Genomic DNA, 12,989 nt, shown 5'->3' with positions numbered 1-12,989 from the left:
AGGAAGATACTCCTGAGTACTGTGAAACCAAAGGAAGACCTGCCCCTAGATACCACGTCCAGCTTGTAATGAGTAACAAAAGTGTGAGGAGAACCCAGGTAGCTGCAGCACAAATATCGTCCATAGATAATCTGGCCTGATAAGCTGTAGAAGTGGATACAGCCCAAGTAGAGTGAGCCTTGATTGGAAACAGCAGGTCTTTACCCCCTGAGGAATAAGTGAAAGAGATGCAATTTGATATCCATCTGGATAGGTTGATCTTGGGAGACAGGGGACCCAATTCTGTTTTCCGAAAAAGAGAAACAGTTGATCAGATTTTTGGATATCTTTGGTTCTATGCAGATAGAAACGTAACTGCCTGTGTACATCCAACTGATGAAATCTAAATTCTGCCTGGTTTGAAAAATGGGGAAAGAACACTGGCAACTCAACAGACTAAGATTAGATATGGACGCCACTTTAGGAAAAGAAGGATTTGGTCCAAGAAAAACCCTGTCTTTATGAAAGATCAAGTATGGAGGTTTAATAGAAAGAGCCTGAATTTCTGAAACACGTCTAGCTGATGCGATGGCTATTAAAAAGGCAGTTTTCCAGGTCAGGAATTTTAAGTCACAGGTAGCTGCAGGCTCAAAGGGTGGAGAAGTACGGGCTTGCAGAACAAAATTTAGATCCTAGGGCATGATGGGGTCTGAAACAGGACAACGGAGTAACTGGGTGCCTTTCAGGAAAGCCTTAGAGTCTGTAAGCCATTAGACTAGGCTCATTAGCAACATGAAAGTTAGAAATTGCTGCCAATTGAACTTTAATAGTAGCTGAAAAAGCATAGATAAAAACTCCAAGACAGAGGCAATTGGAGCTGTGTAAGGGTCAATTCCTTGGGTATAAGCCCAAATAGAAAATTTCTTCCATTTGCTGGAATAAATCTTCCTAGTAGAGGGCTTATGAGATGAAGATAAAATATGAACTACCTCTGGTGAAAAATGATGAAGCCTAACGACGGAAGTGGAGTAGCCAGGTTGTCAACCGGAGGGTTCGCAGAGAGGGGTGGAACTGTCCCGACATGTGTGTCAGTAAATCTGGTTGAGGGTCCAGAGTCCAAGGTGTGTCCACAATGTGGGGATGGAGAAAAGGGAACCAGACTTGAGGCCAGTGTGGAGCAATCAGAATCATTCTGCTTCCCAAGGATATAGCTTTCTGAATCACTTTTGATAGCAAGGGAAATGGAGGGAAAGCATAAAGCAGACCGGAGGGCCAACAGTGGACTAGAGCATCCCTGGGCAACTCCCCCTGTGGGGGGGGGGGGGGGGTCAGCGTGAAGTAGCTGCTGCATTTGGCATTGAGGGGGCTGGCAAAAAGGTCGCAGCAAGGGCGACCCCATTTGCTGAAGACTCGTTCTGCCACTAGACGATTCAGGGACCACTCGTAAGGCATCAGAATAGCTCTGCCTTAGCCTGTCTGCTATCACGCTGGACTTCCCCGGAATGTGCGTTGCCACCAGAAACCATTGGGAAGATACTCTCCCACTGCCACACTCGCATGGCCTCTCTGCACAGGGGATATGATCTGGTTCTTCCCTGTTTGTTCAAATACCACACCACTGACATATTGTCAGAGTGTATTGCAATAGTCCCGAGAGGCAGAAAGCTCTGAAGTGCCTGCAACGCACGTAGCACCGCTCTCATCTCTAGGACGTTGATATGCAGATGTATCTCGTGATCTTGCCATGTGCCTTGGACTGTTCTGCCGAGATAATGCCCCCCACCCCATCTGGGTGGCATCCGTGGTCACTGTGGCAACCGGGGGAAGTGGAACAAAGGGTTTCCCCCTGTCCAGATTGCTGGTACAAAGCCAACTGAAGTCTTGTTTGCATCTGTCCATGAGCAAAATAGGGTGGGAAAGTGGAAGTTTCTGGAGAGACCATTGAGCAAAGAGGAGCCATTGAAGGAGCCTCATGTGCAGTTTTGCTAGAGGGACTAACATGACTGTTGCTGCCATAATCCCCAGTAGTTGGAGAACCCATCTTGCCTTCACTTTCCTCAGGGGTAGCAGGGTTTGCACTTGTTGCTGTAAGACTGATTATTTCCTGCAGTAGAAAGGCTCACATTAGAATGGTGTCTAGCTCTGCACCTATAAAAATGACACGTTGTGAGGGCAACAAGGCAGATTATTCCCAGTTCAGTGTTCTGCCCAACTGCTGACAGAGAGTAACGGTAGCGTCCCTGGTTTGGATTAGTAGATGCCTGGTGGGGGCGGTGAGGAGCCAGTCATCCAGATATGGAAACACTTGGAATCCTTGACGTCTCAAGTGAGCTGTCACCACTGCCATATACTTGGTGAACATCCTGGGGGCTGTGGTGAGACCAAAGGTCAGGGCTTAAAACTGAAAATGACTGGCTCCCAGCCGGAAGCGTAGGTGACTCCTGGATGCCCTGTCCATTTTAATACGATAGTAAGCATCCTTGAGGTATATGGAGCACATCCATACTTCCTTTCCCAACAACGGGAAAATGGACTATAGAGTGTCCATATGGAACTTGGACTTTTGTATGTAGTTGTTCAGTTGACTGAGATCTAATATGGGTCTCAGGTCTCCTGTTCTTTTCGGCACCAAAAAGAATCGTAAGTCCCTAATCCGATCTGGTCTGAGGGGACATGCTGGATGGTTCCTTTCTCTAGCAGCTTTGAAACCTCTGAAGCTGCGTGATCCCTTTGACTGGGTGGAACATCCGGGATTTTTCTGACTAGATGGGGATCTGATGAAAAGGGGATGATATAACCTCGGGAAATTATTCGTAATACCCATCGGTCCTGGGTGATGCTTTGCCAGGCTTCTGGGTATAATGATATTCGACCCCCGACTGGCTCCAGAAAAGCAGTCTGGTATCCCATCAGGAATGACAGTAGGGAGAGCCGCGAATGGAATCGCGGTCTCACGAATTGCGGGGTCCCCCTCTGCCTCTAGGGTGGCATTTCCCTGAATAACCTCCCCCTCTGGAGGGGGGCTCACCCTGTGCACCGGGAAAGAACCTCTGATTTTTCTGAACCACACCCCCCCCCCGGGCCTTGGGGTAAGGCCCAGAGGGAAGGGAAAAACGGACCCCTACAGCAGACAGTCTTTCCATCTTGCTCGCACCCAGTGAGGGCGTCTTTCATCTTGGTTCTGAACAAAGAACCGCCATCAAAAGGTGAGTCAGTGAAAGAAGACTTGAAGGCCTCCGCGAAATGACAAAGGTGCATCCAGGCTGGTCTCCTAAGGGCGACTCCTGAGCTTGCTGCCCTGCTCGCTCCCTCGGCAGCATATGAAATGAGCCGCATGGAGGAGTTAACGATTGAGTTGAGGGTAGAGACCTGGGCGTTAACAGTCTGGGCCATCGCCTCAGGAACGTTACCCGTGAAAGTATCTAACTCCTTAAGGAGATCTCTCTGGAGCAGAGTAAAATGAGACGTGTAGTTCATCGACCGTAAGGTAAAGGTTGCTGATGACAGGGTATGCTTTCTGTACCGGTCCATATTCCTAGACTCCTTGGTAGGAAGATGGACAGTTGAAGTCTCAGCTACTTCCTTTTGAGTGGCCGCCACCACCACCATGGCATCCATAGGGACTCCTTTGGACAAAAACTCCTTACCCAGGGGAGCAGACAAATTTATTGGGTCTCCAGGGTATGGGTTCCACAGAATCAGGGTTCTCCCACACCCTCTGACAAATTAAATCCAGGAGCTCGAAGGGTGGAGACACCCAGGAGGCGGAGGGCTGAGTACCAAAGGCCTTAAGGAAGACAGACTCCTCCTCGCAGGGGGCTTTGGACGGCCAGTCACCTCTGTTTTCAATATCTCCAGGATGTCGGAGAAAGAAACATCATCAGAAGATGACTTGCGGGACCCCTCCGATTCCTCAAGGTCGGTATCTGAGGTGAGAGACTCATCCTGGGAGTCTATGTGCTTCCTCTTGCACATTTTCTTTCTGGGGGGCTCCTCAGGCAAAAACTCTGAGGGGCCCTCAGAAACTTGGGGCCACTAATGGGGGTACCATTAGGCCTTGGGTCTCCGCTGTCTACTGATAGGTGGTGATCAGAGGCGCTCACCAGTGTGGTAGGGGACAGGATGACTGACCCGCATGATGTGGCTAAATATCTGGCCAGCGCACTCCGCATGGCCTCCCCCCCCCCCTGAATCCGAGGACCAGCCAGCCTCGGAGATCATGACAGGAGCAGAGATTCCACGAGCCGAGGCACCGAGAAGGAGACCCTGAACTGAGAGGTGTCCCGAGGTGTCCCCCTAAGGCCTGACCGAGGAATCCTGAGTCTCAAAACCCGTGGACGGATCCGACGGGGTCGGAGCTGACGTCGGCATCGATGAGCCCGGTGGAGCCATCGGCACAGTCCTAGGAACATCACGCAGAGCAGAGCATTCCGACTCAGACGACAGAGATGCACTCAGAGGAGGAATCGAAGATGGTTAACGGGACAGGCTCCGGAGCAGACCGGGACAGAGTGGAGAACAATTTAGCCAAAACCGGTGACTGCAGGAGCCTCTGCACCACCCTATCGACATCCACATCTGAAAGTGTCCTTGAGGATTTGGAGGACAGGGAGGGAAGATCTGGATCTCCTCTCAGGAGACACTGGTCTAGTACCGGGCGATCAGCTCCGAAGACGTTCCAATATAACTGGAGCCAACGCCAGTTCCATCAACACAGACACTTCCCGCGGCCCCGAAAACAGTGGAGCCGAGGAGGTCGAAGCTAGTATCATAACTTTCTCCGGTGGCTCCGAGGAGACTGATGCAGCCGGAGATCTCTTTTTTGACTTGGTGGATTTTGACTGAGCTGGAAGCAGAATCCATGGCCTCTTCGAACGAGGGTTTTAAGAGTCCCTTCAGAATTAACTTATTCTTTCTTTCTTGGAGCACCCTGGGACTAAAAGCATGGCAGAAGCTACAGGACTCCTGCAGGTGGATTGCTCCCAGACAAACGTACTGAATGTCCATCGGTGATGGACATCTTGTAACCACACAGAGCACTTTTTAAAACCCGAAGGTCTGTGCTCCTTGGAATCTTTAGACATCTCGAAATAATCACAAAGCCCAACCAATGAGAAAGTCACTGCCTGACTGGAAAACACCACTACAGACCAAAAACACCACACCAAGCGCAGGAACTTAGCTGAACAAAAATCTCCACAAACTGCTGTACACACAAAGTCAAAAGGGACGCACACTAGGACGACTACCTCTAACTAAAACGTTTTTTTTAGACAACAAGACAGACAGTAAAACCTCTAATTTAAACGGTTTTAGAAGCAAGAAATGAACAGAGACAAGTACGGGGACGGACTAGGTCCTCTAACTGAAACGGGCATAGCCCGTTGGAACAGCTAGCGGGATACCACAACAATCACACAACAGTTAAGCCCAAAAAACACTAAAAGAAATAAGAAGTTATGTACCTACCATAACGTTCCATGTTAGTAGTCTTCTTCTCGCAGTCTTTCTTACTGGATGGGTTCGGAGCCGATCCTCGGCTCCGACTCAGCCAATACTAAAGCTCGAGAGCTAATTCCACCGGCTCGAGGCTCCCCTATATCCCACAATGCTAGGCGGTAACTACTCAGATCTTGTTTGATAGCTAGACCAAGCAATTCTAGTCTCCACAGTATGGAGAAAGGTAACCCACCTCTATATAAACCTGAGTGTAAGGTATCCCAGACCTAACAAAAGGGGAAATAGAGGTGGTAGAACGTGTGGGAATGAAAACTTCCAGAGGAAGATAACAAAATAAATTCCTATCGGTCTGTCCAGGCTTGGGGGAAGGAGGGTGGGACGCAAGAAAGAAGGCGAGAAGAAGACAACTAACATGGAACGTTATTGTAGGTACATAACTTCTTAATGTTAAGTTGTCTATCTCGCCTTCATTCTTGCTGGATGGGACCGCATCCCTAGCACCTTATCCCGGGTGGCCTATCGGAACAGACTCTTGAGAACAGTGGAACCAAAGTTGGCACGGTTTCTGGAGGCCATATCCAATTTGTAATGTGAAATGAAGGTATGAGGAGAAGCCCAAGTGGCTGCTGCACAAATTAAATCTATTGGCAGCCTATCCTGAAAAGCTATGGATGTAGCTAATGCCCTAGTTGAATGAGCTCAAAATCTTGAAGGTAGTTTTTGATGTCTGATCTCATAGATGAAGGTAATTGTAGAGGTGAGCCATCTTGAAAGGGATACTTTAGTAACTGGAAGGCCCAATTTCCCTTCAGCTTTTTCTATCGTATGCGGATCAGATTTCCTGAATTGTTTAGTCCTGTCTAAATAAGATCTAAGTTGGCGGTGAACATCCAGAAAATGTAGCTTTTGTTTTGACCTGTTGGAATAGTTAGGGAAAAAGATGGGGAGATCAATCATTTGGTTTAGGTTTGTTTGAGAGGAAACCTTAGGTAAAAAGGATGGATTAGTACGGAGGGATACCCTATCTTTGTGAAACACTAAGTAAGGAGGACGACTGCACAGAGCATGGAGTTCAGATACCCTTCTCGCTGAAGTTATGGCTACCAGAAAAAGTGTCTTCCATGAAAGCAACTTCAGAGAACATGATGCCGCTGGTTCGAAAGGGGGAAGGATTAAGGATGCCAGAACCAAGTTCAGATCCCATTGAGGCGGGGGATCTTTGATTGGAGGTTTGAGAAGAAAAACGCCCCTTAAAAAGGCTTTGCAGAGCTTGTGAGCCATGATGCTAGACTCTGAGACACCTACATGATAATTAGATATAGCAGCTCTAATGGTAGATGAAGAAGAGCCTAAATGAAAGAGTTCTGCTAGAAGGTCTAGAACAGACTGGATAGGTGCAGTGAAGGGATCTATATTTTTTGATGTTGCCCAAAAGGAGAAGCTTTTCCATTTGCTATTATAAATCTTCCGGGTAGAAGATTTATGAGAGGCTATCAAGATATCTCGGACCGAGCGAGATATAAAGGGAAGCCTGGCTAAGGTCGGAATCGGAGAAACCACGCTGTGAGGTTGAGAGAATGAAGAGATTGGTGCAGCTGGCCCGAATGGTGGGTCAACAGATCTGGCACTGGGTCCAGATGCCAAGGCTGCTCCAAAAGGTAACGATGAAGGAACGGAAACCATATCTGTCGAGGCCAGTAAAGGGCAATGAGGATCATTGTCACTCTTAAAGCAATGGCTTTCTGAATTAGTTATCAGTGGAAAAGGGGAAAAGCATACAGAAGTCCCCGGGGCCAATCGTGGACTAGAGCGTCTCTGGTGGGATGGCCTGGAAACAGGAAGAAGTTGTGACACTTGCCGTTTTGGGGAGTAGCAAAAAGATCGCAGCAAGGCTGGCCCCATCTTTGGAACACTTCTTCCAGTACAGATTTCTTCGGAGACCACTCGTGGTGCATGAGAATTGCCCTGCTCAACTTGTCTGCAATTACGTCGGGACTTCCCGGGAATGTGCGTTGCTACCAGAAAACGCTGAGAAGAGATCGCCCATTGCCAAAGTCTGACTGCCTCTCGACATAAGGGGTATGATCTGGTTCCGCCTTGTTTGTTGATGTACCACACTACGGACATGTTGTCCGTCTGAATTGCAATAGTCCCTGTGGGAAGAGTCGTGAAGGGCTTGCAACGCACTGCTCTCATCTCTAAGACATTTATGTGCAAGTGGCACTCGAAAGGTTGCCACGTGCTCTGGACTGTCCTGCCCTGATAATGCCCCCCCCCCACCCGATCAGGGAGGAGTCTGTTGTCAACGTGGCGACTGGGGGGGGTGAGTGAAGGGTCTTCCTTGGAGAACCTGAGGTGATGTGATCCACCAAGACAGTTGATTCTTGCTTGATTGAGTTATCAATATGGTGTGGGACATCGGGAGCAGTTGGAAGGACCATTGAGTAAACAGCATCCATTGGAGGATCCTCATGTGGAAGCGAGCTAAGGGGAGAAGGGGGATAGCTGCTGCCATGAGTCCTAATACAGTCAAAACTAGTCTGGCTCTGACTGTTGCATTGTAAGAGAAGGTAAACTTGCTTGCGGATGTCTGACACTCTTTGCTCTGCAAGTCTGGCTGAAAGATTGAATGTGTCTAAGGTGGCGCCTATAAAGGTAATAGATTGACAAGGCAGATTTTTCGAAATTTATTGAAATGCCTAGAGCTTGGCAAGTTTGGATAGTGAAGTCTCTGGATAGAAGTAGTTGATGTCTGGTGGTGGCAGTAAGGAGCCAGTAGTCTAAATATGGAAACACCTGGAATCCTTGACGTCTCAAGTGAGCCACGACCACTGCCATGCACTTGGTAAACACTCGGGGGGCTGTAGTGAGACCAAAGGGCAGGGCTCTGAACTGGTAGTGACTGGCTCCCAGCCTGAAGCAGAGAAATCTCCTGGAGCGTCTGTTCATCTTGATATGGTAGTACGCGTCCTGAAGATCTATCGAGCACATCCAATTGTCCTGACCCAGGAAGGGTAGAATGGACTGTAGCGTGACCATCCGGAACTTTGTTTTCCTGACATACTTGTTTAAGTTGCTGAGATCCAGTATGAGTCTCCAGTCCCCTGTTTTTTTTGGTACCAAAAAGAATTTGGAGTAGATTCCGGATCCTTGTTGGTCTGCTGGGACTGATTGGATAGCTCTTTTTGATAGCAGCTTTGAAATTTCTAGTGCTGCTTGTTCCCTTAGACTGGGTGGAACGTCTGGAAGGGATCCTTTGGATTGGGATGGAATGTGAATAAAGGGAATTTTTTAACCCTCGGACATGATCGACTGTACCCATTTGTCTTGTGTAAGGGAAAGCCAGGCTTTTGGGTACAGGGATAATCTTCCCCCGACTGCCTCCGAAGGTGGACAGCCGGGCAGCTCCTCAGGGATGCTGAAAGGGTTCAGAGAAAGTTTCTCTGCTACCCTGGTTTTGCGGACCTCCTCTGCCTCTAGGGCGGCATCTATTGTTATTTCCCCCTCTGCCTCTAGAGGGGAATCGACCTTGTGAGTCAGATGAGACTCCCTGGGTTTGTTTGCATAACCACATTTTCCCTCCCCTCTGACCTTTGGGATAATGCCTAGAAGGGGTAGAAAAACGGACTCTCACGGCAGAGAGAGTCTTACCTTCCACCTCGCACCTAGTCAATGTATCCTTCACCTTAGGACCAAACAAGGATGATCCATCAAAGGGGGAATTGGTGAAGGACGCCTTGAAAGGGTCCGCAAAGTTGCACAGCCGCATCCAGGCGTGATGTCGTAAGGCAACGCCTGTGCCTGCGGCTCTACTCGCCCCATCCGCAGCATATGAGATGAGCCGCATGGAGGAGTTAACGATGGAGTTCAGGGTTGCCAACTGGGAGTTCATTCTGTCTTGGAACCCCTCAGCAGTTGGATCCTTTATCGCTTCACAAATATCCTTGAGTAAATCTCTCTGGAGACGAGTGAAGTGACATAAGTAGTTCAGCGACCGCATCGAAAAGGTCGCTGATGAGAACATCCGCTTACCGTACCTGTCCATGGTCCTAGATTCCTTATTAGGAGGATGGACAGGTACCAAAGGATCGGCTAACTCCTCCTTAGTGGCCGCGGCCACCACCATGGCATCGACGGGGACACCTTTAGATAAAAAGTCTTTATCTTTAGGGACAGTAATAAACTTTGACGGCCTCCTCGGGGTGGGTTCCACTGAATCAGGGGCCTTCCAGGCCTTCCTTGCCACCACTTCCATAAGGGGGTCAAAAGGAGGGGACACCCAGGAGGTGGAAGGGTGAGAGTCGAACACCTCAAGGTACACGGACTCATCCTCTGAAGGGTTAAGGGCTGGCCAGTTCCCCCTCTGTTTCAGGATCTCAAGGATGTCAGCAAAGGAGACATCCTCAGAGGGGGATCGAGGGGAACCTTCAGATTCCTCTAAGTCAGTGTCAGAGGTGATAGACTCAGGGGAGTCAATGTGCTTACTCTTACACTGCCTCTTCCTAGGGGGTTCTCCTACCGAGTCAGGAGAGGCCTTGGAAGAGGAGGAAATTCCCAATGGGGAAACTTGAGGAGTTGGCTCTCTGCGGTCTGATGCAAGGGGGTGGGTAGAAATCACCGCAGACACTGAAGATGGAGGGGCTGACGGAGCCGACTGTGGGGCAGACACTGGTTCTAGCACGCTCCGCATGACCTCGAAGGCACCCCTATCGGGCAAGGCTGGAGGTCCCCGCTCCGAAGAGACAAGGACCCCCCGGCACCGACGGGGACGGCTCCGAGGCCGATGTCGGAGCAGAATTCACCAGCGCCGAAGCCCAGAGAGGGAGAGCAGGGTCAGACAAGGGTCCGATGCCACTTGCCCCCTCAGAGCCGATGAGGGAAGCTCGGCGCCGAGATCCCTCCAAAGAGGAGATCGGAGCAGACTGAGCCGAAAAGGAAGGTATCGGTTCCGACGCGCCGACAGTCACGGCTCCGATGAGCCCTGGCTCCGAACTCAAAAGAGTCGGAGGAGGAACACATTGAGGGACAGAAATAGCCGCTGACTGTTGTCGGGCTATGCAGCATTTGGGCCAGTGCCTCGGACTTGAGAAGTCTACTCACTACCCTTTGTAAATCGTGGTCAGATAGCCTGGAAGACCACGAGGAATGTGATCTATGGCTCCGTTCCGAAAGAAGAGGGGATCCCGGTGCCGAGTGAACGGAGCTGATGGAGGGGGACCTAGACCTCTTCCTCGAAGGTTGCTCCGATAAGAGTATCGGAGCCAACTGAGTCTTATCAGCCTCGGCTCCAGGCGGAGCCTAGGTAACAGTATGAGGCTTGGAAACATCGGCTCCAGCCGGAGCCGATGTCGAAGCAGTTTTGATGCTTCCAGAGGACCGCTCAGAAGCCAGAGACGACTGTCTGGAAGTCTTGGAAGGCTTCCCCAACACAGACTGGGTCGGGGGGCCTTCAGGCTTTAACAAGCCACGCAAAATCAATTTATTTTTGCATTCCTGCAGGACTCTAGGGCTGAAACCATGGCACACAGCACATGAGTCCTGCAGGTGCAAAGGTCCCAAGCAATACACACAAGAAGTGTGACAGTCTGTCAGAGACATTTTCTGACAGCACGAGTCACACTTCTTGAAGGCCGAGACCTTGGAGTCCTTAGACATACTAAAGGCCTAACACACACACCACACACACACCACACACACACACACACACACACACACACACACACACACACACACACACACACACACACACACACACACACACACACACACACACACACACACACACACACAGGTCTTTAAGAAAAAAATATTAATTTCCAGTCACACTAAAGGACTAGGAGAAGGAGGGGAAGGGGCCTAAAGTTAAAGGGGAATAAAGGAAGGGATTATGGGCAAAAGAGGGTCGAGCTAATGAAATAGTACAACTTTTAGTTTTAATTCTCTAAGGTAAATAATAGGGATCTAAAGATTTGTGAAAATAGAAAATATTTTCCACTAACCTGCCAGAGCCGGTAGAAAAGCACCTCGTCAGCTAAGCGGCAAACGAGATCTGGGTAGTTACCGCCTAGCATTGCGGGATATAGGGGAGCCTCGAGCCAGTGGAATTAGCTCTCGAGCTTTAGTATTGGCCAAGTCAGAGCAGAGGATCGGCTCCGAACCCATCCAGCAAGAATGAAGGCGAGATAGACAACATTAGCTATTAAAATAGCTTTTGTTTTCAGTGAATTCTCTCAAGAAGAATTAGAAAAAAGGGTACTTAGCCACAGCCAACAGCGAGACAATGTCCAAGCTACACGAGCGGCAAACGAGATCTGGGGATATGGAGCAGTGCAGCATGGGATACCTTCTTAGCCCAGCCAATAGAAGACTTCGAGCTAAAAAGGTTTGGCCGAGTAAGAGCCAATATTCGGCTCCGAACCCACGGGTAAGAATGTAGGCAAGATTGGACTACATAACATCAAATATATGCATAACTTTTTTTTAACACTGATGCAACCCTGGAGTGGGTATGCAGATGGGTGATAGGACACCCCTCACAAAATGCTTAGTTTGATGGTTAGAAGGTAAGTGCATTTTGTTTTACTGTATCATTGCTTTAACTAAAACACAGTTTAAAGGTTTGAAAGAGATGCTGCTTACAATATATGTTGACATACAAAAGGTTTTACAAAATGCTCCTGGTGAGTGTTAATTTGCTAAAAGAACAGAAGGCTCAGGCCATCCTAACCTTGTCATTATTTAAAGGGAGTTTACCTTAAGACTAACCCATTCTTTAAGCTTACAGTAGCTATGCAGTCTTACCTGAACCAGTCAATCCATTTGCTAGCCTACTACCCTACTGAAGCCAGAGGTCCTCACTGCTTGCAAGTACACAAGACATCTCAGCTGCTTAGGCAGTTGAGTACCATGGCAAGATAAAAACATACTTATCTTTCACACCACAGCAGACATGACAGAATACACAGCAGTGAAGAGGGAGAGTTGGAGGAAAAGGAAAGAGTGGAAAATGAACAGTTCCTCGGACAGCTAGGCAAATGAGCCACTTATAGAAAGGCTGAAGCAATTCTTTCCTATGAAAGCTGTGTCTGCCACTTGTATCAAAAGCAGTGCAATGTATCGTACAGTGAAGACTTAGTCAATTCAAAAAAGAAAACAAGTGTTCAGCTGTCAAATGCAAATCAGTAAGTCACTGATGGGACAAAAACTAGTAAACAGTAAAAGCCACAGACATGGTACTTACATTATTATTTTCCCCCATATCCGGTTTGTGCCACGTTTCAATTTTGATGAAAAAATCATCTTTCATATATTCATTTGTTATAAAGGAAGGAGAAAAAAGACTGAACGTATAAATGGACAATATCACAATATACTATACACATCTACAGACATACACAAAATGTCCATGCAATATATGCAGATGTGAAACAAGTGTGCATGTGTGTGTGTGTATATATATATATATATATATATATATATATATATATATATATACATACATACACACACACATATATGCACACACAAATTATTACCGAAGACTGGAATCC

The 12,989-nt window shown here is 48.3% G+C and overlaps 1 protein-coding gene across 2 annotated transcripts in view; it reads right to left on the bottom strand.

Annotated features, from left to right (window-relative positions):
• Window positions 1-12,787, bottom strand: part of LOC122812966 (phosphatidylinositol transfer protein beta isoform-like) — a 131,109-nt gene extending 118,322 nt beyond the window's left edge. For both annotated transcript variants that reach the window (XM_044085056.1, XM_044085057.1), the window contains exon 1: window positions 12,680-12,787. In XM_044085056.1, coding sequence (XP_043940991.1) covers window positions 12,680-12,745 — 66 coding nt within the window. In that variant the 5' untranslated portion in view covers window positions 12,746-12,787. The remainder of the gene's footprint in view (window positions 1-12,679) is intronic.
• Between the last annotated feature and the right edge of the window lie 202 nt (window positions 12,788-12,989).

This window comes from Protopterus annectens, chromosome 10.part0 (genome assembly GCF_019279795.1).
Source record: "Protopterus annectens isolate FY-2018-M chromosome 10.part0, PAN1.0, whole genome shotgun sequence".
Classification (NCBI taxonomy): Eukaryota; Metazoa; Chordata; order Ceratodontiformes; family Protopteridae; genus Protopterus; species Protopterus annectens.
This window is presented reverse-complemented; position numbering and strand designations above follow the sequence as displayed.